The sequence below is a fragment of the Colletotrichum chrysophilum genome (assembly GCF_026319265.1).
Source record: "Colletotrichum chrysophilum strain AFK26 chromosome Unknown scaffold_11, whole genome shotgun sequence".
In the NCBI taxonomy this organism is placed as follows: Eukaryota; Fungi; Ascomycota; class Sordariomycetes; order Glomerellales; family Glomerellaceae; genus Colletotrichum; species Colletotrichum chrysophilum.
Genome location: NW_026517298.1, coordinates 414,204 through 441,962, shown reverse-complemented (window position 1 = coordinate 441,962; position 27,759 = coordinate 414,204). Strand labels below are relative to the sequence as shown.

The following is a 27,759-nucleotide window of genomic DNA, read 5'->3' as shown; positions in this document are numbered from 1 at the left end:
ACGCGCCAACAACTTGAAGCCCTTCCAAATAGACTTGCTGAGGTGATACTTGCCGGCACTCATTGTAGAAGTGCGGCCAAGAGAGTGAGAAAGGGACGTGATGGCCTGAGAATTCGGCATCTTTCCGGAAGATATTGAATGGCTGCTCTTTTGGCGTTGATCGAGCATGTTCGCCATGACAGGAAATTCCCCCATGGCATTGACAAAGTCAAGGAGCCATCAATCATTCAGTTAAAAAACGCCGAGCGAGGCCAGAGGTCGGGGCGGGCACGGGCGCCGAGGCCTGCCCGTGGCCCAAGTGGGTGGCGGACAGTTGAGCCAATCCCAGAGCTGTGAATGGGCTGCATCTGCATGAGCTGGACAGCTTGTCTGCATGGCGCGCAAACCGCCGTCATGACCACCTCAATCACTAGACGGGCATCAAGCCGTTGAGCCGGTCGACGGAGATGCTGTGTGCCGGGCAGTCGATATGTTGACAGACCCCTGTCGTCCAAACCAGTGGTGGGCCGCGTTCTGCACCTTTCGCTTTACGACTGAGATGGTGGTTTTGGTGGTGCTGGGTTCTCTCATCATGAGGGCTAGTGCGAGGCTGGCCTCTTGAGCAGGGCCAGAGGCTAGTCCCGAATCCGAAGAACCGTCGCAACGTGGAGGCTCAAGAAGGCAGGACGGCGGCATCAGAGCGGGCGCCTGACTGCTGGCAACGTGCAACGACACCAGAGGCTTGACCGATGCCGAGCTGCTGTACAAGGCACAGAGGATTGTTTGCCGCGCGGGCATCGACGAACCAGCAGAGAGACGACTTGCCACCATCGATCCCCCTTTCCAAGACCAGGACGGCGAGGACGGAAACATGCAGATCCAAGTTGGGGAAATCGACGTTGGAAGGAAGGCCGCTGTTGGTGGGTGGCGTATCCAACCATTGGTATGAGAGGTACGGACACAGCAGACGGAGGTGTGGTACCGTGTAAGGGGGGATCAGGATCAGGATCAGCCGGCGCAACGGTCCACGACAGTAACTATAGTAGGCGACGTCTGCCGTGGGTTTCCGGGATAATGGCTGTTCAATGGTTCAAGAACAAGCGAGAGGTGCATCGCGAGACCCCAGACTCTGAGCCAGCGTTGAGAGGGTTACGTAGTTTTGTTTGAGTTTCCAGGTCTGCCGAAGCACAACATGACAGTCCGGTGTCGTCTCGATCTGGCGTATCGGCTGTGTACATGACGCCGTTCTTTTTGAGCAGGAAACGCGTCTCGGGGGTACAGAGCTTTGTTTAGACTTTTGTTGGAGAGGCGAGTGAGTGAGCCATCGCCGGTGAGAGGGAGGGGCGGAGAGGTCAGAAGGGCGGCATGGATCGCCAGGAACAAGAGACATTGTGCCTTCAGAGAGTGGACGGAGCCGAGACAGTGCGAGCAGCGAGGCTTGCGCCGATGTGTGGCCGCTGCAGGCGCAAGTGCAGCTTCCACACTTTTTTTTTTTGGTGAAGGTGGGGGGTGCTGCAATGCAAATGCAATGCAGTCAGGCACTTGCGAGTTGGAGTTGGCGGAGAGGGAGGCGCGACTGGACGACGCGACGTAGGTACCTGCAAGGTACGGATGGGTAGTTTACCTTTGGAGGCGGACGGAAGACTGGACGAATGAGCAAGGGCCAGGGTCCGACAGTTTTCTCTGGACCCCACCCAGTCAGTCAGAGCATCGCTGCGGCAGTCTTCTTTGGACGGATCGTTCACAGTGTTCACTCACAGCTGTTCAGTGTTGGAGCTCCGCAGGTCCCAGTCGTCGTCGTTTTCGGTCGGTCGTGTCGCTCTTTCCGCTAAAGTGGGTGAGGTGGCACGGTGGATGGAACGCGCTCCGTTGACAGCCGATCAATGGTTCCGTTGGCCGCGCATGACGAGTTCTGGTCGTTCCTCTCCGGCTGATCTGCTGATGTGCAGGTGCGAAGGACGGACGGGAGGTGCAAATGGCAGGCATATGGCAGAGTAGCAGCAGCAGCAGCAGCAACGACATCAGTAAGGCGTGCCTTGCCCTTGCCTAAGCGAGACGGAGACGGAAGGAGGACCAGCCCAGGAAGGCACAGGAAGGCAGAGGAAGGCAGGCAGGCACGCCAACACCGCACGGCTGGATGGTAGGATGGGATGGTCATTGGAAGGCGCGGGATGGAATGGAGTCAGAACCTGGAAGGAGGGACGATGGATTGGCCGGATAAGATCTTCTAAGATGGCAGAAGGTGCAGCAGCGTGTCACAGCCTTCCCTCCAAGTAAGGCACGCCGCACCTTACCATCCCTCACAGACCTTGCGTCTTAAGTCGGGACGAGATAACGGTCGGGATTTGGAACTTGGGATGGGATGGGGGGAGGAGGAGGGGATTGGCAGACTTTCAAACTTGGGACGACAGCAACGTGGAACTGACGGTGGACGGATGGGATGACGGGACGGAAAGCCCTTTCCCTTTCCACTGCTGACATGACACTCCGTTGGTACGGGGTAAGGTACTTGGATGGGACCTGTAGAAACAAGCCCCTGCTCAAACGGCTCCGACGAGACGGCCGCGGCTTTTGTGCATGACAAAGACCCCGGCACCCTCGATTCAAGAGGTATCCGCCTGGTATTCACTATTCAGAATTTCAGAAAACGTCAGCCCTCTCCTGTTCCCCTTGCCGTCTTCAACGTGACCTGTTCTGGAGACGACGCAGGGTATTCCGTACCCATCGCCCCCCTCCAGTGTCCCCTCCCTCCTCCCAGAGTCTGTTCAAAGTCATCCACCACCCATCATCCCTGTGTGCCTGACAGGAACCCACGGGTCCCAGCATCAATCCAAAGGTCCATGCAGCCCACCCACCAACCGCAGGCAGAGCCCCCAGTCGCATTCACAAGTCGCGCTGGACCTTCCGTCCATCGTTCCACCGTGGGCTCTTTTTCGCTCACTGACGCACGAAAGCAAGCGGGCTGTCTCTTTGGCAGCCGCGCGATGCCCCATGTGTCAGTGGCAGCGGCAGCGTCAGTCTCTGCGACCCAATGCCGTTCCTGTCGCGTCCGACTGCGAGCAGTGGATGACGGGAGCCCTTGAACTTTGAAGAGGTCCATCACCCCTCCGCTGCCGACGCCTCCACGAGGCCACTGTCGCGTCGCTGCTCGGCCGCCCCCAAAAAGAATGGGGTATTCGAGAAAGTGTACGAACCTTTTTGCGGATACCTACCAAACGCGACCCTGCCACCAGTGCCTGTGCCTGTGCCTGTCCACTAGCCACCGCTCTCGTGCCTGCGTCCGAATACCTGAAGAGACGGTGAAGGCTGGACAGGGCAGGCAGGACAGGCAGGGCAATAAGGATAGGGCAAAAGCCGAGGCGCGTCGTTGATGTACGGAGCAGGTGCGAGGGCGCGCGTTGCTCAGAATACCAGACCGACGCCTCTTTTTCATGCTCATGCTAAGCCGACGGTCCAGCATAAGGTGCTATGCAGTACACAGTCCGTTAGTCTCTCAAGCTCTGGCTTCTGCATAGTACTGCGGTAATGCCAGGTACGGACGGGAGTCTCCCCTTTCCATGAGTCTCGAGGTGCAAGGATATGCTTTCCTCCGCGTCGCTGACTTTCCACTGCCGCCGATGTTTCTGCTTCCCCCACCTTTTCTTTGGAGGATGGCTGCTGTACACCAGGAATAGCCCGGCATCAGCATCGGTCATCCTCTGCATCTGCATCTGCGGCAGGGCTCTTGGTTGGCTGGCATATCTATCTCCTATCAGTTTCTGTCGACCGAGGACCAACAGCGGTGTGTGGGTGTGTGCGAGTGGCACTTTTGACTTCTGAATTGGGGTGCTGCTGCGGCGCGGGCAGAAAAAAAGAGAGCGAGAGAGAGGCCAGTTTCAAGACTCGGAGCCACAGTGAGAGGTTGCGAGGGAAAAAAGGCACCAGAAACTAACATCGACCGGGGATGCCACTAGAGCAGGGTTGGGCTAGGTTAACGGATACGTATATGTACTGCGTATCGTTCGTCCATCGGCCGCAGGTCAGGTGCGGACGGTAGAAGTGGCTTTTGCTTGGCCAATGAGAAACGGCGCGTACCTGACGTGACCCCCGTCAACCTGTGGAAGCTCCAGCCAGTCCGCGTCGTGGCTCTTCTTACCTGCCCCATCCCTCCTGCCCTCTCGTGCTGTCCCCTCCACGTCCACGTCCCATCCCACACCTCCAGCCCACGATGCGCCTCCAAGTACCTGGCCCTGGCTCTCGGGGCTGAACAGGGCGACAGAGCAGGAAAAAGTACTTACGTGTACATGCCGTGGCTGCATGTTCCACTGGCCACTGCTGAGCCGCCGCTGCACAACTCGTCCGTCCCATCCACCCACAGTGCATCCATCCACCCATCCCATCCATCCCTCCCCATCCCTCCCCATCCCTCGCCCACCAGGCACAGGCACAAGTACGCAGTGCAGACAAGGGTATCGCATCTCCCCCGTCCCAGTCGGGCCCATCCCCGTCGAGGTCGTCCACGACCTTACCTCCAGTGTCTTCCCAACTGTGTGAACTCCACACTCGCACACTCTCACACGCCCCCCTCCGACCCTCGTCCACACCACTCACGCACACGCCTCACTCCTCTTCCTGGGGCTCCTGGCTGGCCTCCTCTTTCGCCCGCCCGCTCTCGTTGGACTGGCTCGCTCCTTAGTAGCCCTGACCCCAGGCCCTGGGACGTGGACGGGACTGGACTGGACTGGCCTCTCTGTGAACCGGCGCCTGCGCCTGTGCCTGACTGAGGAGACCTCTCTGCGCGCTCTCTCTCGACTCCCTCCTAGCCCAGAGAGGAGCCTCTGGCCTCTCGACAGGGTGGGCTGCCACCGGTTCATTCGTTCGTTCGTTCGTCTGTTCCCTTTTTTTTTCTGGGCCCGCCGCCTCGCCCGTCCATGTCTTTTCCTTTTTCTCCTCTCTTGCCCCCATCCCTACTTCTTCTCATCATCTCCTCATCGTCATCCTCGTCGTTCACGACAATCCCTTCCTCTCTTCCTCTTTTTCCCCCACTCCTTTTTCCCTTTCACAGTCACTCTCTTGAATAATTCAACCATAAACTACTTCTCTGAATCCCGTCACTCCTTTCCGGGTATTCCATTACGTTCCTTAAGTCTGGTTGAATTTCGACATTCGTTCGTACCGAACCGACACTATTCACACATCCCAAATCTCCTGATCCCCCTGCTGGATTCTGGACCACGCTCCTTAGCAACCTTGCCTTAAAGCTCCTTCTTTACCTTCCCTAGCCTCACAGCAAACATCCTTCATACCTATTACCTACCATCAAAGAGGAACCCGTCTACACGACACCATACATCCCGATCACTCCGTGGACGCGACTTACACCGAGATCTCCTGACCCTCGAGCTTCCGTCCCTTGATCACAATCGCACCACACCACAGCGATACTACCTCGCCTTTGCTCCTTTATACCGATCGATATCACCGATTAGAAAACAAAGAAAGCCATGGCTACTGAGGTGGAAAACCCGGTGGCTCTTGCCCCCAGCGCCGCGACGCCCGGCTCGACCACCGCCCATGAGTCCATTCAGACTCCCGGTTCCGCCAACAGGAACTCAACTCCCTCCCCGACTTCCGCCAATGGCCAGGCGCCCTCTTCGCAATCAAGGCGTCCGCCTCGCAAGAGCACCCTCACCCAGCAGCAGAAGAACCAGAAGAGACAACGTGCTACCCAAGATCAACTCACAACCCTCGAGCTGGAATTCAACAAGAACCCCACTCCCACGGCCACTGTCCGTGAGCGCATAGCGGAGGAAATCAACATGACCGAAAGGTCTGTCCAGATCTGGTTCCAGAACAGGTGAGATATTCCGACCCCTGAAGTCGCGTCCCTTGGAATCGTGGCTGACCCCTGGAAAGACGTGCCAAGATCAAGCTTTTGGCCAAGAAGAGTCTCGAGACTGGTGAAGACATCGACTCCATTCCCGAATCCATGCGTGCCTACCTCGCCATGCAGGCGATGGAATCCGGCAAGGGACTGGGCGGTCCTTTTCTCGGCCGCACCGGACTCTTGCCCTATGGACACAACAGCATGCTCCTCGGTGGCGACCAGAGCGGCCAGGGCAAAGTTTGTAAGTACTTCCGAAACGTAAGTCAAGCTTAACTAAACTAACCAGCTTCAGTGATCCATCACTTGACCTGTCGTTCTCTCAGCATCGGCAAGTGGACTCGCGTTGGACAGAACACGATGGATCTCATCATCTTCTACTCCCCTGACAAGTGCACCATGACCTACTACATCAACAACGAGCAGGCTGGTTACAAGATCGAGTACCCCTTCGCCTACATCAAGAACATCTTCCTCGAGAACCAGGAGGGCGACCCGAACAAGCCCGGCGGCATTGTCATCGAGCTTAACCGCCCTCCCAACTTCTTCATGGACTCTTCTCCCCAGACGAGCGGCTTCTTCCAGTGCGGCGACTTCACTGAGGACCAGCAGGCGTCCCAGTGCCTTGTTCACCACCTTGGCGGCAACCCCAAGGTTCTGAGCGGTCAGCTGGCGAAGCTCGTCTCCCTGGAGGCATTCATGAACCGCAACAACCCTCACCCCTTCATTGACCAGCAGCACGCTCTTTCCGTGTCCGCCCCCGTGTCGCCCACCGGTCGCCCTTCTTCGCAGCCCAACTTTGCTCAGCCTCACATCGGTATGTTCCAGGAGACCTGGGGCATCAACAACATGCACCCTGGCATGCGCGGTCCTGGCCACAAGAGACAGCGTAGTCGTTCCGTGCCCATGGCCGTCGACTTCTCCATGCTCCAGACGCCCATGCCCTCCTTCTACATCCAGCAGCCTGGCGAGATGCAGGCTCCTCAGACTCCCGGCCCTTACCTCCACGCTCCTGTTCCTCAGCAGCCTGGTGGCCTCGGCCCCAACCTGAGAATCGACACCCAAGCCGGCTTCGGACTGGATATGCGTCAGTACCCCATGTCGGCCACGACCGCTTCTCCGTCCGAGTTCCCCACGAGCCCTGCGTTCTTCTCTCAGCCCCCTGAGCCGAGCCCCCTCCCGACCTCCAGCTACAACACTCCCTACGGAAGTGCGTTCCTGTCGCCGATGGCCAACCCATCAAACAACATGATCCCGCCTTCCGTCTCCCCTCTGTCATTCGGCAGCCACCACGAGCCCTCCATCGTTGAGCAATCGCCTCCTTTGTCCATGCTCGGCAGACCCGCCTCAGCCGACATCTACACCCAGGGCGACAGCGGGTCCTGCGCCGTTTCTGACGACGGCACTGGCCTGAACGAGATGTACTCGAAGCACACCATCAACTTACCGATGCACCCTCATTCTCCTGCGTTTGTCGAGCAAGGTCAGGCCGATCTCGACATGAACCAGCTGGTGCAATTCGACAACGTTGACCCCAGCTCATTGTCACCCGAGTCCATGTCCCATGTGCCTCATCAGTGAGCGCCTTTGACTCAGGCCTGCAGTGCCTGAAGTCAATTGGCGTTTGGGATTATTCCGGACAGGACATGGCGTACATAATACAGGCTCCGGCGTGCTTCGAAAACCTTTGGGAGGAGAGCGGAGTTGCTTTGCTTTGATTATTCACAGCTGGCGTTGAGGCGCTCGATATATACCAGATGGGTTGCGCTTGGTCTACTTTCGACACACCGATGAATACGATGCTTGATTTAGTTCTTGCTCTACTTTCATCCATCGGCCACGACGAATCTGCATGACGATACCTCCATTCGTATCTCGATCATGCGTGTCCGGCACAAGCGATCGTACACTTGCACTTTCTTGGAAATCTACTTCTACCATTTTTCGAGTCATTTATTGTCGCGAACAAACTCATTTTTTGTTGCGAAGGGGGTAATCTTCCGATTTTCCTACCTCGTCATCACAACCGTGCTTCGCCGTATCGGTCCGCGCAGAGACCCGACGATACGGCACCTAATAATCCTTTCCCCTTCAAATCTTTGGTTGGCTTGCGCTGCACATTTTGTTTATTTTAACTCGATTTCTTCTGTCATCGTTCATGAGTCAAAGATGTCTTGGCCGCAGGTCTGGAGATGAAAATGGGGGAAAAGCCCAGGTGGCTTGGGATTTTTCCTGGTTCTTAATCAGTCACAAACCGAAATTTTCTTGCGCAAAGATATACACAACTCCGACACAACAACTTTTTTGGTCTACCTCCTCTTGTGGGTATTTTTTATTGGTTTGATGGGAATCGTGGGGGAGCAGGGGAAATCTTGGTGGCTTTTGTGCGTTGGATGCCGGGTTACAACGTTTGGGGGCGGTTTAATGGGAAAGAAACCGCGCCGCGCTGTATGGCTTCGGCAGCGAGAGGCTGGGGCCGGCCGTTGCTCGAAAGAGGCGGTTCGGCCTTGTAAGTAAATGACGATAGAGAGTCGAGAGTTGAGAGAGACAAAGAGAGAGAGGGCGTCAAATGCCTGTTTTCCCACTATTACAAGACTTGCAAGTTCCCATTCGGTCTAGACTGTGTCACTGTATCTGTAAAGTTGGGTGATTTGCAAAACTAGCGATTTTGACGTCTCCACGGCCGGCGGCCAGGTTGCTTGCCTGCGCCGCCTCATCGTCATGGGTGTGGAGGCTGAACCGATGTGACGTGCATGGTGAGAAGACGATCCCGATGTTTTCTGGAAAATGATGTTACCGGCGCCTACCGAAGCGTCGTTTCCTTTTTTTCTGGGTATCTGCTGGCTGCTCTGGGGGATCTGCTGGGAGGGATTATGTATCGGATGGGTACTGCTTTTGCTTTTTGGGCGAAACGGCGTCGTGATGCGAGATTGCAGAGTCGGATCGTGAGCCGGTGGGCGAGGCGAGGCGAGGCTCTGCCACTTCTGGGGTTTTGCTGTGGGCGCTTTTGGCAGTGGACGGGGCTAGGTAGGCTAGGTAGCCTAGACCAGGCTGGGCCACGAGTACGTATAGAGAACCAGACTTGTTGGTTTCTTGGATTCTGTACCGGCCGGGTGAGTGAGTGATGGCAGACGGATATGAGACTTTCTGTTTTTAGACGGCTTTTTGGTGAGAGCCACGTGGAACATGCATGGGGGCCGGGTAGGATTACGTGCGGGATCAATGAGTATTTGGAGATGTGAATGCTATGTACTCCTCGTTTTTGTGACGAGGCTGAGCTTGGATAAGGAAGTACGAAGAAGTGCCGATGAGTGGTGAAGTAGTGATAGTAGACGTTGCATGTTACACGAGAGACACGAGGGACGGGGCGCAGCCGCGCAAGTGCTGACGGGCAATGCTACCTGCGCGTAAGCTGGCTGTTGAATCACTCTGTGCTGCTGGTGCATCTGTTGGCCTTTCGCCTTGAGTATTACCGCCGGCTTTGCTTGAGTTACCGTGTCAGAATACGTCTGCCTAAGTTAGGAGGTGGTAGTATCAAGTAATCCCTCACAGACCTACGCAGGTCAGGTTAGGTTGGATGAGTAAAGATGCCATTGTATCCGTAGGAGGAATCTATGGCTCGGGGAAATCAAATCCCACTTGCTGTCGGCGTTGCATTAAGCAAGCGCTAAAAGGGGTAAAAAGCATCTACTGTCGTGCCGTCCTGCGGCCCCCTTCATGTCTGCCTGTGTCTAGCATGAAGTTCTCGATGTCGAAGTCGACGTCCTAAAAGTGTGTGGCGTTGGACAAGCTCGAGACGGTGTCAAAGCCGCGGGGGGCCGAGCCGGGGAAACGGGGGAAGGGGGCGCGAGGTGGCGATGGGTGGTGGCCCACTAACACGAGGTCTGAGGGCGCTCTCTTTCGACCTTACTCGATCACAGGAACGGTGTATTTGTGTATTTTATTCCAAGGGGATTTGTTGGGGGCCGATGATGACTGGGTTTCTAGGCGTAGGGGTGTTCGTACGTTACTGGGCATATTTTGGGAGTGGGATCAAAGTCCGAGGTGCGGAACTGAAGACGGCATTGTGCGGTGAGGACGGCAGATAGGCCAATTCTCCGTGCCGTGCCCACACTTGGGAACCGGAACGTACGGGAGTTGTGAGTCGTGTCCTGTGCCTTTTCCTTGCATGCCGTACAGAGTGCGTCTGTTAAAAAGAGAAAACGTACTCCGTACCCGCCTGAAGAAGATGATCTGGAAATGAGACGGAACGCGGATGTGTACAATGTGCAATGCGGATGGATCCCGTCCTCTTGGTGCGCGCGGGCGAAGTTTCCCTCGCCGTCTTTCTTTTTGGTATTAGAGTTTGGGCCATCCCATCTTTTTGCGTGTGGTAGGGAATGCCCTGCGAGAATGGAGGCTGGCCACGTTCGTCCCAAGGAGAGTGCGCCCATAATAATTGATTAAATACTTAGAGCACGCGCCCACAGATGGGCTGTCGTCTTCTAGCGGGCGGGATGCAGGACGGTTTGGCGCCTTTTCCAATGAGGCGGTCTGTATCCTCGAAATAAGTCTTCCTGCGACCTCGATGGAGTCAATGCTAAAAGAGACAAGATGCCGTGTTTGCTGGCGTTTCGATGGCGGGTCGAAACATGACCCAAGAAAGTGTGCTGAGCCAAGACAATGTGCGTCTAATGAATGAGTGGGTGATGTTGGCGGGTTCGATGGTGTTCTTCTTGGGGGCGAGTCCAAGGGTACAATGCCATTGACAGCTGGGACAGTGGACGGGTGCCGCGGGCGTTCAAGTACCGCGTCGTGGCACCTGCGTTTTTTTCGGGCGTCTTGTCCTCTTTCTGCAGGCAGTTTGCAGTTGGCACTTGCCCTTTTCCTTCACCAATGACGTCGGGCCCTCTGGTTTTGCGGGGGCAGACCGAAGAAAGTGTGCTGCCACCAGCTCGAAAAAAGGCAAGGCTCCCCCCCCTTCCTGTTGTTGGGTCTTTCCCCGGTGTGTCTCTCTCCTGCTCGCTTCCACCCTACCGTACCTTAGCAAGGCTTCCTTCCGTGGGACTTCAGACCAACCAACCAATCCATCATCGAAGAGGTCCTCCTCCTTCGTCCATCCATCAGCATCAGCAGTGCAATCAATGTCTTGGTATTCCCGTCGGGCAATGGTGGCAGTGGCAGTGCAGAAACGTGCCAAGACGCGCCAGAGACACGCTCTCTCCCTGACCTCATGATTGGGGGGGCCCTCCAGGTCGATGCCGACGCCATCCACGAGTGGTCTCCACGGCCACTTACTGGCCCCCGTCGTGACTTTTCGCCAAGACGACTCCAAGAGCGAACGCCGCTCCTACTGTTGCGCGTTGCTGGCGGCGCAGCTGCTGTACGCGGCAACCTTCTTTGCGCTTCTTAGGAAACAACTTGTGTGTTTCGCCTGTCTTATGGCTGTCGTGTGTCTTGTCTGTATCTGCTCGCGTATCTCACTCTCTGCTGCCATCTTTCCGCCCAGATCAGATCGACGCAAGGCTCTGTCCATTTGTCGGGTTGGCGGAGTCGCTCTTCTTTCCCGCCCGGCGCTTCCTTCGACGTCCGTCCTTTTTGGGAATCCAACGCCGCCCGACTTCTTGTGACCAATTTTCTCTCGACTTCTCCCTTTCTCATCTCCTTTTCGCACTTGTTTTTCACGTATTCATTCCAGCATTACCACGGGTGTTCCATGCACTATTCGCCTTGTATCGTTAACCCCGGCGTCACCTAATCGCTGGGCCGAAAAACTTCAGTTCCCTTCCGCCAGCACCCGTGACGTCGAAATCGCTGATCTGACATCTCTTTGACGCCCACCGCGACGGTTTCAGCCCTGCGAACCCAGCATTTCAATCTGTATCCGTATCCCCGGCTGCTTGCACTGACCACGACATTGGCGTTCCCTCGCGTCGCAGCTCGAAGCCACGCCAGATTTAGCAAGGAACGCGCCACAATCCTGGGTCGAGACCAATGAAGACTACCACGCGCGAGCCACTGTGGTGAATCCGGCCCGCCAGCAAGGGGAACCGTCTGGAACAAGCGTCATTCTGCCGTCTGTCTAGTCGTCAAGCTAGCTGTTCTTGCTAGCCTCTCTGCGACTAACCCCGTCTGCGCCAGGCACTTTCCATCTGCAGCGTCTGCGGTTTTGGAGGAGAAATCTGGGCCTGGACTGGCCAACACAGCCTAGACAGAAACCGACCAAGCCTCGCCCCTTCAAGAATGGATAGCTGGGCCCCGGGTGACGCCTCTTCCTCTGCTGCTCCCCAGCATGAAGACCCCGACGACCCCGCCTCGAGTCCTCATCTGCCGTCCGCAACGTCTGCAGCAACCTTCGACACTGCTGATGACATCCCGGCGCCCTCAGCGAGTCCCGCGCCAACTCGCGCTGCTCAGAGAATACAGCCGAGACGAGCCATCACCGATCCCATGGGCAGTAAGGGCACCCTCGACGGCGGCCACGTCCGCTTCTCGGATGATGTGCCGCGTGAATCCATGCGTAGCTTCGACCCGGCGGACTCGCATCCCAATCCAAGCAGTCGTCATGGTCTTTACACGATCCCGTCAAGAGGAGACTTGGAAAGCCACATCTTGCCAGAGCCGTCGACGTCGCGCGCCCACCCGAGCAGTGACCAGAGCTCTGTGCAACATTCAGAAGAGCTCAAGTATCCCATTTATCGACCAGAGCCAGGGAAGCGCGCAAAGTGGCTTGTTGCGAAGGAGACGCTGCCTGAGCAGCTGAAGAAGGCGTACAATGTGTATGTCGTGCAGGGCTTGTTGCGCCAGAAGCCGCTTCCACCGAGCGCAGATGGCAGGCATGTTCCTCTGAACACGGCGAGAAAACGAGACGAGGCTCTCATCGATGAGCGCACTAGGAAACCGTACATCAGCAACTTCATTCGATCCAGTCGCTACACGATATTGAGCTTCTTGCCGAAGCAGCTTTTTTCACAGTTTAGCAAGATGGGCAACTTCTACTTCCTGGTCGTCGGTATTATTCAAGCAATCCCCGGCTTGAGCACCACTGGACGATGGACAACGATAGGGCCCCTTCTCGCCTTTGTTTCCCTGTCGATGGCGAAAGAGGGCTATGACGACTACCGGCGATATCTGCTTGCAAAGACTGAAAATTTGAGTCGAACGCTGGTTCTGGGAGAAAGATCTAAGAAAGCAACTGCCAGCATGAAGAGGCACAGCGAGGCAGAGGATGCAGAGGCGTCGCTCAAAAAGAACTCGGATAATGGTTGGACTGAAACCGAATGGCAGGATCTCAAGGTCGGCGATGTCATCAAGCTCGGACGAGACGATGATGTTCCTGCTGACATTGTGCTGTTGAGCGCGTCCGGGCCCAACAGCACGGCATACATCGAAACGATGGCTTTGGACGGAGAGACAAATCTCAAGGCGAAAAGAGCGTCTCCACTTCTTGCAGAGAGCTGTTCAACTGTGGAAGGGATCGAGTCATGTGAGGCCATGCTTGTTTCCGAGGACCCCAACCTCGACCTTTACAGATATGATGGTCGCGTGACCGTCAAAGAGGAGACGCTGCCTCTGTCGCTGGACAACGTCATCTACCGTGGATCGACTGTGCGTAACACGACCGAGGCGATTGGGCTCGTCATCAATTCCGGCGAAGAGTGCAAAATCAGAATGAACGCCCACAAGCATGTTCGAACCAAGGCGCCAGCAATGCAGCGAGTACTGAACAGAATCGTGATTTGGCTCATTTTTGTGCTTCTCTGCCTGAGTAGCGGTCTTACTCTTGGCTACAGCCTCTGGAAAGACGAGACGGAAAGGAAATCGTGGTATTTCCATGGAGACACGTTGACGCTTAGGAAGATCTTCATTGCCTATGTTCTCATGTTTAACACACTGATTCCACTATCACTCTACATCAGCTTGGAGATCATCAAGATCATCCAATTCTACATGATGGGAGATGTCGAGATGTACGACCCCGTTACCAACACACCAATGGTTGCGAATACGACGACGATTCTCGAGGATCTTGGTCAAGTAAATTACGTCTTCTCAGACAAGACCGGTACCTTGACAGAAAACATCATGCGTTTCCGCAAAATGAGTGTCGCTGGCACCGCCTGGTTGCACGACATGGATATCGAGAGAGACGAGCAGGCCAAGCAAAAGTTGATCGAGTCGGCTCGCAAGAAGCGAAAAGGCAAGGGCAAAGACAGGAAGAAGGCCGTCGATCAACCCGACGACGGCGCGTCGCAGCCCTTATCAGCTAGAGGCCGGCCCTCCGTCAGCTCATTTGCGCGCGGGAGATCTATCAGCAGGGCTCCAGAGGCAGATCCTGAGCTCAAGACTGAGGATCTGCTGGAGTACTTACGACGAAAGCCAGACACTGCTTTTTCGAAAAAGGCAAAGCAGTTCCTTCTTTGCATCGCCCTCTGCCACACTTGTCTCCCCGAGACCTCGGACAACGGCGAAATCGAGTACCAGGCTGCTTCTCCAGACGAGCTCGCGCTTGTAGAAGCTGCGCGCGACCTGGGGTACATCGTCATTGATCGGCCGGCGCAGTCGATTCATCTCCAATTGCCAGATGCCAATGGGTCGATTGTCAAAGAGACGTACCAGGTTCTCGACGTGATTGAGTTCAGCAGTCAGCGAAAGAGGATGTCAATCATCATCCGCATGCCAGATGGCAGAGTCTGCGTGTTCTGCAAAGGCGCCGATAACGTCATTTTGCCTCGTCTAAAGCTGAGCGGGCTAGCCAGTCAAAAGGCGGATGCCGTGCAGCGGAGAGCCTCGATCCGAAGGAGTGTTGAGAAGGAAAAGGCTCACCAGCGCATGAGCAATGGCGGTACGCCCCGCAGCAGCATGATGCTTGCACGAACGTCCGTGTCGGGTCGTCGCAGTCTAGCGATGAGGCGTGAAAGTCTGAGAAACTCTGGAGATTTACACCGACGAGGAAGCGCCGTTACTGACGACACCGAAATGTGGTCTCCGCAAAGAGTTTCACACGATGTCCTGTCGCCGATGAGTCCTCAGGAAATTTGGCCCTCTCCACGGCCCAGCATGGCCATGAGCGAAAGTGAGATTGATGAGTTCATTGATGAGTCAGTCGCGCTTAATGAGGGCGCAGTCTTTGAGAGGTGTTTCCAACATATGAACGACTTCGCATCGGATGGTCTGCGAACTCTGCTCTACGGATACCGTTACATCCCAGAAGACGATTACATCTCGTGGAAGAAGCTCTACCAGGATGCTACAACTAGCCTAGACAACAGGCAAGAGAAGATTGAAGCCGCTGGTGAGCTGATTGAAGACAAATTCGATCTCGCTGGTGCAACAGCCATCGAAGATCGCCTGCAAGAAGGTGTACCCGAAACCATAGAAAAGCTTCGTCGAGCCGAGATCAAAGTCTGGATGCTCACTGGAGACAAGCGAGAGACCGCCATCAACATCGGACACTCCGCCGGTCTCTGCAAGCCCTTCTCAGAAGTCTTCATCCTGGACGCTTCAATGGACAATCTCCAGGACTCCATCCTATCCACTCTCGGTGAGGTCTCTAGAGGTATGCTTCCTCACACGGTCGTGGTTGTCGACGGTCAGACCTTGGGCACCATCGAGGACGATGAGGACCTGGGTTTCCTGTTTTTCGACCTAGCGGTCAGAGTTGATTCCGTCATTTGCTGCCGTGCCTCCCCATCTCAGAAAGCTTCCCTTGTCAAGCGTATTCGCCGACAAGTACCACATTCTCTGACCTTGGCTATTGGAGACGGCGCAAACGACATCGGTATGATCCAAGCCTCCCATGTCGGCATCGGTATTTCTGGCCGCGAGGGTCTGCAGGCCGCCCGCATCTCAGACTACGCCATCGCTCAATTCCGTTTCTTGCAACGCCTTCTTTTCGTCCACGGTCGTTGGAACTATCTGCGAACTGGCAAATACATACTGGCCACCTTTTGGAAGGAGATAGTGTTTTTCCTCCCACAAGCCTACTTCCAACGTTACAACGGACACAGTGGAACCTCTTTGTACGAACCTACGAGCTTGGCAGTGTTCAATACGCTTTTTACTTCCCTCGCAGTCATCCTTCTGGGTGGTTTAGAAAAGGATTTGCAAGCGAAGACGCTTCTGGAGTATCCTGAGCTTTACACCTACGGCCATAGAAACAGCGCCTTCAACGTCAGGCTTTACATCGGATGGACGATCATGGGCTTGATTGAATCCGCAATCATCTACTGGGTGATGTTTGCGGTGTACGAAAAGTTGCCTTTCGATCTGAACACCGGCCTCTACGCCATGGGAACTGTACCGTTCACCGTCTGCGTAGTGTTCATCAACATCAAGCTGCTGTAAGTATTGACCCTATATCCAGGGGTGTACTCATGCTAATTAGTAAAGGATCCTTGAAATGGAGAACAAGACCCTGATAATTCTGGCTGGCTTTCTGCTCTCGGTTGGCGGCTGGTTTCTGTGGTGTATCCTCTTGTCCGTTATCTACAAAGGTCGGACTGGGATTTACTTTTTGCACAGAGAATTTCTCGACAACTTCGGCAATACGCTCAACTTCTGGGCGGTGCTCTTCATCATCCTTTCAGCAGTCATCGTGTTTGAATTGCTTTTCAATGCTATACGACGCGTCTACTTTCCACAAGATGTGGACTTCATGCAGCGCCTTGAGAGGGATGGTAGGAAAGGGAAAGGTGGGGTGGAAACAGAGGATGAAGCAACAATTCTGGAAGCCATCGGGCACAAGCATGCCTCGGGCGATGGCCAGGGCGGCCACACCAACACAGAAGGTGTGCCTAGGAAGAGCCACCACTCTGGCCGGCCATCACATCACACGATCCGCATGTCGCGCAAGTCAAGAGACGAGACCGCAGCACGGGCTTTCACACCCCCTATTGAAGAAACTAGCGGTAGTTTGGAGCAGGTGGCAAGTGGATCTAGGCAGTCGAAAAAAACAGTGCTCTCTGTTGCGACAAAGTGGCTAGGTAACACAAAAGGCGGTCGTTCTGCTAGCCCCATTGAGCTGCGGTCAACCGGGCATAAGCAAGCATGAAAGACGAAGGGGCGCTCAGGACAACAATAGCATTATGTCTTTCATGACAAAAGGATCAGGTTACAGCATAGTGTTACCGGCATGGAGCAGGTGGTGCATACGATGAAGGGGCCCGTCTCTGGAAAGCCAACACCAATGGCCTGGAACAGTCCTTTTCACATTTTGATACCACAAACATGTTGACTAGAAGTCAGCATACGGCGTTTGAGCATCATTTTTCAGGCATACAATAAACAGTAGAAACATTACTGATTCAAGAATTCTGGATGCTCCATTTTGTGACAGTTGACGAAATGCTTGTAGAGCTACCCAGTAAATTATGGATTAGGACAATAACGAAAAGAGTATGTACATGATCCTGGGTCTCGTGTGAAGTTCTATCCGTATCCAGCCATGCTCATGAATCCGATCCTCGTCAGTCATGAGTGCTGGTGGCGCAAGGTTGGGGCGTCAGTGGGATATCAAGTAGGGAAGGGGAGTATCTAGTTTTCCTCCCTCTTCTCCTCCTCAGACTTGTCCTCAGACTTGCTCTCCTCCTGCTTCTTGTCTTCGTCGTCCTTCTTCTCATCCTTAGGCTCTTCGGACTTCTTGTCCTCCTTGGACTCATCCTTCTTTTCGTCCTTGGACTCCTCGGCCTTGTCGTCAGACTTGTCCTCGGACTTGGACTCCTGCTTAGGCTGCTCGTCGGCCTTTTCGTCCTTCTTCTCCTCGGTCTTCTCCTCCTTGGGTTCCTCGGACTTCTCCTCGGGCTTGGACTCCTCGACCTCCTCCTTGGCGGGTGCCTCCTCGTGCTTCTCCTTGTGGGTGGCTTCGTGGCCGTGGCCGTGAGCGTCGGACTTCTTCTCGCCCCAGGGGAGGATTACGGCGAGACCGGCGACGGTAATGAGTGCTGAGCCGAGGGCGCTGGGTGGGACATTGTCAGCGATCGTTCAGTCAGAGGCATGAGCATTGGAGTTGCCGAGCGGTAGGAAGCCCGTCCGAACTCCAATTGGCCAATGAACTTACAGAGGGAGCTCGCTCTGGGGCTTCGCGGCGCCATGCTGGCTCGCGTAGGTCCTCTGCGCGAACTGAGGGCGGAACTGGGGACGGATTGTCCGGCGCGCCGAAAGTCGGAGGGCGGAACGGAGGGAAGCGGCTCTGGAGAAAGACATTGTTGGCTTTTTTTGTTTTCTTGTAATTGAATGACAAAATTAATATAAAGACACAGTATAGTACAGAGGAGCGTTTGAGCAACCCAATTGAGTCGTTTTTCTCTTCAGACGTGGCTTTTTCGTGAAGTACCGGAGAGAGGGAAGGGGAAAAAAAGGATCTCGGGTGGCTTAGGAAAAAAAAGAAACACCAAGAATCCAAGGGGTGATTCGGCAAAGGTACCTGCTGTGCTACAAACGGAAGTGTTTCCCACTTCACAGGCTGCCCGGCTGCCGTCCGAAGTTTAGAGCTCGGAGCTGCGAGCTGCAGAGCAGCCAAAAGCACTGGCGCCAACAGCTGGGGGTGGAACCGGGAACGAGCTTCTACGGGGGCCTGTAGCAGAAAAGGCCCTTCATTGGCTGGCGAAAGAGCTGGATGGTTCCAGCGTGCCGGGGCGAATGGCTCCCCGCAGCTTCTGTGGTGACGACATTGCTGGGCCTGCACAGACTGTTTCCCGATGGAATGCGATGTTCTGGCTGTCTGGACTTATGTAATCTCGGCAATGGATTTAGCTTTAGTCCGAGGATCTCGAATTGAAGGCACTGGACCTATCCCCTCGCACGGCCACTGAGTGGAGGCAACTGCGGGCAGTCACAAAGGGTGGGGGTCCACTTTCGCGGGGCAAGACCTGGAACGTCCTGGGAGCAGCACCTCTTAGGTCCCCGACAACGCCTTCCTGCCTAGAGCTGCCAACCCCACCAACAACCTACCTCTCTTCACGAGGGTCTCTTGTTGTCGTTTATCATAAAACACAACAAACCAATCTCTCTACGGCATCATCTTCTAGTCTATTTCCAACCTATTGCAGACTACGCGGGCCGGTCACTCTTTCCCTACTCTCTGCATGGTCAGAGCCACCGCTTCCCGCTAACACGCCATCTGCCGCCTCTCAACCTCTCCGTCTTCCTTAACCCATTTTTCCCCCGATCAAAGCATCAATCAACCCGTCAAGATGGCTTCCTCGAGCGTGCCCGCGAACCCGACGCCTCAGACCGTGATTGGTCTCGTCCAGAAGCTCGGCGACGCTGACCCGGACTTCCGCTTCATGTCCCTCAACGATCTGCTCCAGGTCCTCGCAAACGGAAAGCCCGACTTCCTCCACCATGACTATAACGTAGCCGCGCGCACAGTCGACAGTATCATCAAGACCCTGGACGACCAGAATGGAGAGGTGCAAAACTTGGCCATCAAGTGGTGCGTGAATCCCTCCTGCCCCCTTCTGAACCGCAAGAAGCACTCGCTAACAGATGGGTAACCAACAGCCTCGGCCCCCTCGTCACAAAAGTACCGACCCCGATCATCGCGCCCATGATCGAGAAGCTTTCGGCGATAAAGCTTAAGAACTCCGTCGACAACGCCGTCCCGTCCCTCGCGCTGCGCGCCGTCATCATGGCCCTGCCGAAACCCACACCCGGCCTGCCCCCGTCCAAAGAGGTCCAGGAGTCCTACGTCGCCGTGAGCCGGGTGCTGATCCCGCGTTTGCTGGGTCCCGGAGGCAAGGTCCAGGCGCAGTCTGGCACCAATAACATCCAGCTCCCGCCTGTGCCGCCGGGCCTGTTGAAGGTCGACAAGAACCTCAGCGCGGAATCAGTCGACATTCTCATCGAGGTCGTCAGGTGTTTTGGAGTCATGCTCTCCCCGCTTGAGGTTGAGGCGATGCAGGACGCGGTCATCAGCTTGCTGGAGAATGACAAGACATCTTCTGTCGTTAAGAAGAGGGCCGTCGTGGCGATTTCTATCCTGGCGGTCCACCTGTCGGACGACCTGCTGAACCAGATGGTCACGCGCATGGCTAACAACCTAGGCAAGCGTGATATCCCCGCGGTTACGCGCCGTCTCTACATCTCCATTACCGGCTCTATGGCGAGGTCGATCCCCGCACGATTCGGCACATATCTGAGCACCCTTGTGCCTTTCATCATGCAAGCTCTTAGCGAAGGCGAGCTGGAGCAGCACTTGGAGGAGATTAGCGACGGAGACGACGTCGGTCTGGACTTTAACGAGGTTCGCGAGTCTGCTTTGGTGGCACTGGAGGCTTTCCTCGCAGCATGCCCAACAGAAATGCGCCCCTTTACCGAAGACACTATCAAGGCGTGTCTCCGATATCTCAAGTACGACCCCAATAACGCTCAGATGGATGACGACGAGGACATGGAGGTCGATGAGGAGGAGGAAGAGGAAGACGCCGACGATGAGTTTGATGACGATGCCGGCTTTGATGACGATGACGACGCGAGCTGGAAGGTCCGTCGTTGCGCCGCAAAGGCTCTATACACTCTCATCTCGACCCGCGGAAGCGGCGATTTGCTCGAAAATGGCGTCCTTTACAGCCAGGCCGGCCCTACTCTCGTCAAGAGATTTGACGAGAGAGAAGAGAATGTTCGTCTGGAGGTCATCTCCTGTCTGTCCCTCCTCGTTCGCAAGACCGGCGAGGGCATCTATCCCACCGATTTGTCACTCGACGACCAAGAGCAAGAGGCCCCGAGCCTGATCCCTGTCAGCCGGAAGCGTAGGCGCCAGAGCAGCGGCGGTGGTTCCATGGCTGCTCATGTTGCGACTGGTCTCACATCACCCACTCTCGAGCGAATTCCTTCGACCGGCCCTCGCGCCGACTTGGCTCGCTTCACCCCTACGATCGTAAAGGCGTCCACAAAGTTGCTCAAGGGCAAGGTTATTCCCACTAAGCAGGCCATCATTAACCTCCTTGACGACATAATTACGGTGCAGCGCGGAGGTCTGTCTGACTACTTCAACGATGCCATTGGCCCCATCATCGAATCGATCAAGCCTACCGGAGCCTCTGCTCTCGCTTCCTCCTTGGCCGCTTCTGGTGGTAACGCGTCTGCCACTCCCAGCACACTACGTGTTGCGGCCCTGAAGCTTACCAGCGACATTGCCAAGACTCACTCTTCAAGTCTACTCCAGCCTTACCTGACCAAGATCGTTGCTGGTGTGGTGGCGGCCGCCAATGACCGCTTTTACAAGATTTCCAGCGAAGCCATTGGCACGATTGAAGAGCTGGTCAAGGCTATTACGCCCCCTCGTTCCAAGATGACGGCGCAGAAGTTCAAGGGCGAGCTGCAAAAGCTTTTCGACACGATCATGGATCGCATCACCGCAACCGATGCCGATGCCGAGGTCAAGCAACGGGGTATTCACGCTTTGGGCGTCCTGTTGTCGAGAACGTCTGGCGCGGATGGTGCTGGCTTGATTGCTGCCGACAAGCGTCAAGCCGCCCTCGCCGCTCTGCTCGATCGTCTCAAGAACGAGACCACTCGACTTGCAGCCGTCAGAGCCGTCGATAACGTCGCCGCCTTTAGCACCAGCAGCGGGCAACTCGAGACGGCTTGGATTCGCGAGGTGGCTCTGGAGCTCGCCGGCCAACTGCGTAAGGCGAACCGATCTTTGCGCGGCTCTAGCATCCAGGCTCTGAAGCACTTGATCGTGTCTCCCACGTCCAAGGGTCAGCTTGATGCAAACACCATCCAGGGCCTGGTCTCGGCACTGGTTCCTGTAATCAGCAATCACGATACCCACCTCCTGGCCCCCGCACTGCTTATTCTCGCAACTCTGGTCGAGGAGAACGCAGGCCTCGTTGTGAACCAATCCATGGTCGCAACTATCTGCACTCTTCTCAAGTCGAGTTACGCAAGCATCGTTCTGGATCAAATCTTGATCCTCGTCACCAAGGTTGGTGAGAGTGGCTCTGGCCAAGGTCTCATGCAGGGTATTCTCAAAGAAGTTAGTATCGAAGGAGACCCGGTCGTTGTTGGCAAGGTCATTGGTGCTCTTCTCGTAGCCAGCGGAAGCTCAGCTGGTGTCACGATTGATAGCTTCATTTCCGAGCTTCAGAGCAGCACGCAGAAGAGGGATGACGCTAGAATCAGTCTTGCCTTGGCAGTGCTTGGTGAAGCCGGTCTGCGACTAGGACCCAACTCTCCTCTCAAGCCGGATCTGTTCCTGAAGCAGTTCCATGAAGAGCCCGACAAGGTCTCTATCTCCGCCGCGGTAGCTCTTGGCCGTGCTGGTTCGGGCAATGTGTCCCAGTACCTCCCGGTCATCTTGGACACCATGCAGAAGGGTGGCAACACGCAGTACTTGCTGATTCAATCGATCAAGGAGATCTTGCAGCAAGTCACCGTTCTGTCCGCCGAGGTTTCCAAGTTCGCCGCGCCAATTTGGCAGCATCTGCTTTCGGCGTCTACTATCCCCGACAACCGCGTCGTCTGCGCGGAGTGTGTTGGCCGCTTGACCATTATTGATACCCAGACATTCATGCCCCAGCTCCAGGTAAGCGCCCAAGGTCACCTCTTGTAGCAATCTGCTAACAGCTTGTAGTCCCTTCTCAGAGATCAGAACCCCGACATCCGTGGCATGGCCGTGCAGGCTGTTCGATACACGCTGCCTGACAGTGACGACGCTTTCGACGCTATGCTCAAGAACGTCCTCGTTGACATGCTTCTCGTCATGCTTCAAGACACGGAGATGGACAACCGTCGCTTGGCCATGTCGACGTTGAACTCGGCAGCCCACAACAAGCCCGATCTCATTCTGCCCCACTTGGGCGAGCTGATGCCGTATGTGTTGTCCGAGTCGGTCATTAAGCCGCACTTGATTCGTGAGGTGATGATGGGTCCCTTCAAACATATGGTGGATGATGGCCTGGAAGTCCGCAAGGTATGTATTTCGTGCTTCTCATTGGATTACGCTAACTCGCTTTGCAGAGTGCCTACGAGACGTTGTACGCCCTCATGGAGACGGCATTCTCACGGATCAACAACATTGACTTCTACGACCGTGTTGTCGCTGGTCTTAAGGACGACAATGACATTCGCAGTCTGTGCAACCTGATGGTTTCCAAGCTCATCGTGCTTGACCCCGATGAGACGGCTCGTCGCCTCGATACGATTGCCGAGGCATACCGGGCGATCCTGTCGACCAAGTTGAAGGATGGTGCCGTCAAGCAGGACGTGGAGAAGCAAGAGGAGGCCAACAAGAGCGTCCTGCGTGTGACCCTCCTGCTCGGAGACAGGCACAAGAACAACAAGGCGGGCTCAGGCAATGCTGTGGCCAACGCCAACGCTGGAGGCGGAAGCCAGGTGTGGAATGCTTACTGGGAGTGGGTGAACAAGGAGTTCCAAGCGTCGCTTAGAAGTCTGCGCGAGGAAAGCAAGGAAGCCCGCGTGTTGTAAGCAGGGGATCTTTTGGCCGGGCTGAATACCTTCTGGCGTTAGTGAACATGGAGTAGCAGGAACTAGAACAAAGCATTACTCTATGATCGGGACTCGAGTTATCGGGAAACTATTCGTGCTGCTTCGTGAGAAAGCCATGAGCGACTGAAAAGATATCCGCGGTAACCCACCCATACCGTAAGGGGAAGTCACTAATAACCGAGACAAATCGGCGAGATGTTGTGCAGCGTAACAAGCTGTGATCCGCGACATTCCGATAAGCCCCACGCAGGGCACCGTCATATTACACAAGTAAGGCTGATCGGGACAGATTTACTGTCTTCAATGGTGGCGTGGGTGCGCGATTCCTGTTGGGTGATGGTGTAAGCCACGGGCTTGGCGGGAAGTCATGCTTGAGCGTTATGCTGGGGCCGGCTTACGTCCATCTTCACGCGCGAGGGTTATGGTACTCGCAGGATGGAAAACTTATAAGACGAGCTGCTTCTAGGCAAATGGTTTGAATTTAGAATAGTAAGATATTTCAATTCGGTATTTTCTTTACCTTAATTGAGTGCAGCTCCTTACACAACAAATCTGAACTACTGAACGAACGACACCAAGGCAATCATCATTACTACACAATTTCAACTTACACCATCACCATCCTTCACAACACCACAACCACCAACAAAAAATCAGCCATGGCAACCTCCCGCGCCTGGACTTTCACAGCCCGCGGCGCCCCCCGCTCCGTCCTCTCCCTCACACCGCGCCCGGTTCCCACGCTCCCGCCCGCAGCCGCCGTCGTCTCAAAGTCCAAAGACAGCAGCGAGTGGCTCCTGATCAAGGTAGCCTACGCGGCTCTCAACCCAGGCGGGCACTTTTTTATGAGCATGATCCCCGCGGCCGCGAGGACGAAGACGGCCGTGCCGGAGATGGACCTGAGCGGCGTCGTGGCCGATGTCTGGACCCCTTCTGCTTCTTCATCTGCGGCGAAAGCGAGATTTCGTAAGGGAGACCGCGTCGCTGCGTTCATCCCCGTCTCGTTCGGTTGGGCCACGGGGACGGGCGCGCTGGCGGAGCACGTCGTCCTGCCCGCCAAGTACGCCGTCGCGGTGCCGCGGGGCGTGGGGCTGAAGGGCGCCGGGAGCGTGTTGACGGCGGGGTGCACCGCGCTCACCACGGTACGGGCCGCGGGGCTGAAGAGGGGCGGCAGAGTGCTGGTCAACGGGGCCAGCGGCGGGGTGGGGAGTTTGGCGGTGCAGATGGCGAGAGACGCCGTCGGGCCGGGGGGTGTTGTGGTTGCGGTGTGTTCGGGGAGGAATGCCGAGATGGTCAGGGGGTTGGGGGCGGACGAGGTTGTGGATTACACCGCCTCCGGCAGGGTTTCTGATGTGTTGAGGGAGAGGTTCGGCGGGGAGAAGAGGTTTGACGGGGTTGTCGATTGTATCGGGGTGCAGGATGTGTACGCTTCCTGCGCGGCGTATGTGGTGCCCGGGGGCGTGTATGCGGCAGTTGGGATCAAGCCCGCGGCGCAGACGTGGGGGAGCTTTTTCAAGGCTGTGTGGACGATGCAGATGAATGCTGTGTGGCCTTTGGAGGGGTGGCTTGGGGGCGTGGGAAGGGTTTGGAAGGGGACGACGATGATGGATCCTGGGAGGACGTTGATGGAGGATGTTGTTGGTATGTTGGCGGATGGGAGGGTGAAGGCTGTGTTTGATAGGGAGGTTGCAATGGAGAACGTTGTGGAGGGATATGATGTTGTCGAGAGCGGAAGGGCTAGGGGGAAGGTTGTTGTCAAGGTTGGAGAGGAGTGAGCAGTTGTCAAGGATGGATGTGTTCGATGATTGTTTAGACGTATTACACATTGTTTATATCTGATCAGTTGGTCAACTTACTAGCTTGAATGAGAACCACTCTACCAAGCTCATTACCCCTTTTCTATGCACGCCCGCCACTCCTAGTACATTTCGAAGAAGCCTGTCAATCTCTGCCGCATGAGACATCGGTTTGAAGAGGATGTGGAATGAATCTGAGTGGTGAATCAGTGTGTTTAAATCGAATCAGCGGCTTCTTTCCCACGTGGCATCTTTTCCAACCTTGTCTTCCTCTGCCAGCGTCCCTCTGTGAAAGTAACCAAAGATGTCCTGGTCCGCCTCGGCATCAACACACCAGCCCCTGGTTATGTCTATAATCAAAAGCCACGACGACAGCCTTCGCGTACGCGAGCGCTGCGGCAAGGACCTGAAAGCAATTAGCATCTTTCCCCTCCAACTTACACACACTCCTTTCACATTCAAGGCTTACCATTACATGCATAATCTGATGACTGGCCCCAAACAGATCAAACGTCCTCGGGAACCACAACTCGGGAAACTGCCACTATCAGCGACCACACTCACTTTGTCAGGTGCAGGAAACGAATTCTAACCTTGGCCCAGTATACCAAGACCGCCAACGCATTACACCCAGCCGTCGCCAGTATCCACGGGCCACCGACCCGCGCCCACTCTACACCAGCCCCAAACACCAAAGCACCATGCCCGATCGGCAACACAAACGCCGCAGCGCCAAACGTGGCAAACAGCGCGGCGCGGTGGTGACCCAGATGCACGGCGCCCAGGTTCGGCCTCGTCGTCGCCGCGGCGCACAGAGCGGCAAGCGTGCCCGTCAGCAGGACGTAGGCATCGCGAGTGCGCGGCGAGCAGGGGAAGGTGTAGTGTGCCAGCGGCGCCGTGGAGCTCCACATCAGAGCCAGCACGCCGTGAAAGTCCGCTTTTATGCCGGCAAGGTAGTAGGGTTCGCTGTGAGACATGAAGGTATGGAAGCTTGAAGGGGAGATGTGTTCGTGTTAGTAATGTGTGGTTAACTGTCAGGTGGACATGTGAGTCAGTCACTGGAAGGCTTTTACATACGCAGTTGAGAGAACGAAACAGACTGTAACACCTGATGCATAGATACTGCAGACAACGATATCTGAGGTGGAGGCGGTTGTCCATCTCGGGGAAATGGGATTGCCGAAGATGAGGAATGGAAGGGATATGAAGAGGATCGCCCCGATTATGTGTGAGTAGATGTTGACTGTCCGTTGGTTTAGTCTCAAAGTTGTCACTTGTTGTTGATCCCCGGGTTTTCTTACTCGTTTCATTGTGAACATATGTCCAGCTATGAAAGCACTCCCAGACTGAGAAGCATGCTGTTCTATGGTGGATGGTTAGTATCGCTCGAAGTTCCGGTCATGATACACACGTCAACTTACCGATAACCCGTCTTGATGTGTTCACTCCCACATCTCATACATCGTTAGCTGTCGCTTAAAGGAATGAGACAAACTCATCCTGAACTCACTGCTGCCATTCCGCTAGACAACTTGTCAGCAACTATACGCCCAAATCTCGTTGAGCAACAAACTCACGAAGCTCTTCCCATCTGAGCAGCGCGCTCACTTTCGTCTGCTTCTCCAGTGCCTCGGCCTGGCCGCCCCAACTCCGTAACCGCCTGCCGGCGCTCTCTCCACCAAAAGCCTTCTGCAGCCTCCGTCTCAAGGCAGATGTCGAAAGAAGGGCCGCCATTTCAGTTTGAGGGAGAGTTCTGCCCGTCAAAGTCGCCCAGGTCGACGTCCTTCAATCGTCCCTTACCCTGTCGACGAGAACGCAACGCAGCAATTGCGCAAAGTAATCGATCCGCAACTCACAGACGACCTAAAAGTCATCAACGGGATCCGAAGCGCTCAATTGTTTGCAAATATCTTGTGTCCATCAAGCGTAAATGACTATCGCGTCGACAAACATACTGCGCAACCAGAAATAAGAAGTCCCAACATGAACGACGTTCGTCACATTTACTCCTCACCTCAAAACCCAACAATCCCCGTGCTGTTTCCTCCATGTTCCCCCCTGCCGCCGCAGTCGCCGAACCAAATCCACAAACACGAAACCCGCCCCGGAAGCGCGCCGATCCGGTGTGTGTGTGGTCCCGCAGCATCGTCGCATCCGACCACCCGCTAAAAAATTGCGACGACGCTGATGCAGGCCCATGAATAATGCGCATGGCAGAACCAAGCGTGCTAAAAAAGAGAAATCAAATAGAAGAAGTCGGTTGGACAGAGCCTAAAATGCGCTAGTTGAGTTGGGTTGGGGCCAGCAGGTGGTCACTTGACGGAAGGGTGATGCGTGCAGGGAGGGACCCTGAGTTTTTGGAGAGACCGTTGTTTCTGAGGTTCAAGTCGATGTCGAAACGTTGCGGTGTGTAATGCTAAGACTTATGGGGATGTGTTGTTTGCTCAATAGCTTGTGTCATCCGCCTGGTGGGTTGGGTGATTTCTGAGGTCCGCCTTACGGATCGTGGAATTCCGAGAGGAGCATTTGAAAACAGCAATCGAATTAATACATCAGCCCTTCCTTGAGGAACTTGTATTGAAGCCGATAATACTACAGAGCGTTCATCTTCTTGGCCAGTATTACAGCCCAAGGTGAGCCAGCATAAGCAGAAATGCTCACCACGTACACTCTATAAAAGGAACGCTT

The 27,759-nt window shown here is 55.4% G+C and overlaps 6 protein-coding genes across 6 annotated transcripts; 4 read left to right on the top strand and 2 right to left on the bottom strand.

Moving 5' to 3' along the window:
• Positions 1-5,462: 5,462 nt before the first annotated feature.
• On the top strand, positions 5,463-7,423 carry COL26b_002329 (uncharacterized protein; the record flags this gene model as incomplete). The annotated part of the gene is made up of 3 exons (XM_053175253.1): positions 5,463-5,815; positions 5,875-6,086; positions 6,138-7,423. The coding sequence occupies 3 exons, from the start codon at positions 5,463-5,465 to the stop codon at positions 7,421-7,423; spliced, it is 1,851 nt and encodes a 616-aa protein (XP_053040873.1).
• A 4,641-nt stretch (positions 7,424-12,064) lies between these two features.
• On the top strand, positions 12,065-16,168 carry COL26b_002328 (uncharacterized protein; the record flags this gene model as incomplete). The annotated part of the gene is made up of 1 exon (XM_053175252.1): positions 12,065-16,168. One exon carries the CDS (start codon positions 12,065-12,067, stop codon positions 16,166-16,168), a length of 4,104 nt encoding a protein of 1,367 aa, XP_053040872.1.
• A 1,188-nt stretch (positions 16,169-17,356) lies between these two features.
• Positions 17,357-18,025, bottom strand: COL26b_002327 (uncharacterized protein; the record flags this gene model as incomplete). The annotated part of the gene is made up of 2 exons (XM_053175251.1): positions 17,357-17,777; positions 17,880-18,025. The coding sequence occupies 2 exons, from the start codon at positions 18,023-18,025 to the stop codon at positions 17,357-17,359; spliced, it is 567 nt and encodes a 188-aa protein (XP_053040871.1).
• A 989-nt stretch (positions 18,026-19,014) lies between these two features.
• Positions 19,015-23,254, top strand: COL26b_002326 (uncharacterized protein; the record flags this gene model as incomplete). Its single annotated transcript, XM_053175250.1, is given in 4 exon segments — positions 19,015-19,313; positions 19,325-22,352; positions 22,401-22,739; positions 22,787-23,254. The coding sequence occupies 4 exon segments, from the start codon at positions 19,015-19,017 to the stop codon at positions 23,252-23,254; spliced, it is 4,134 nt and encodes a 1,377-aa protein (XP_053040870.1).
• A 680-nt stretch (positions 23,255-23,934) lies between these two features.
• Positions 23,935-24,370, top strand: COL26b_002325 (uncharacterized protein; the record flags this gene model as incomplete). The annotated part of the gene is made up of 2 exons (XM_053175249.1): positions 23,935-24,278; positions 24,337-24,370. The coding sequence occupies 2 exons, from the start codon at positions 23,935-23,937 to the stop codon at positions 24,368-24,370; spliced, it is 378 nt and encodes a 125-aa protein (XP_053040869.1).
• Positions 24,371-25,631: 1,261 nt separating this feature from the next.
• COL26b_002324 (uncharacterized protein) lies at positions 25,632-26,048 on the bottom strand (the record flags this gene model as incomplete). Its single annotated transcript, XM_053175248.1, has 1 exon — positions 25,632-26,048. One exon carries the CDS (start codon positions 26,046-26,048, stop codon positions 25,632-25,634), a length of 417 nt encoding a protein of 138 aa, XP_053040868.1.
• Positions 26,049-27,759: the final 1,711 nt, after the last annotated feature.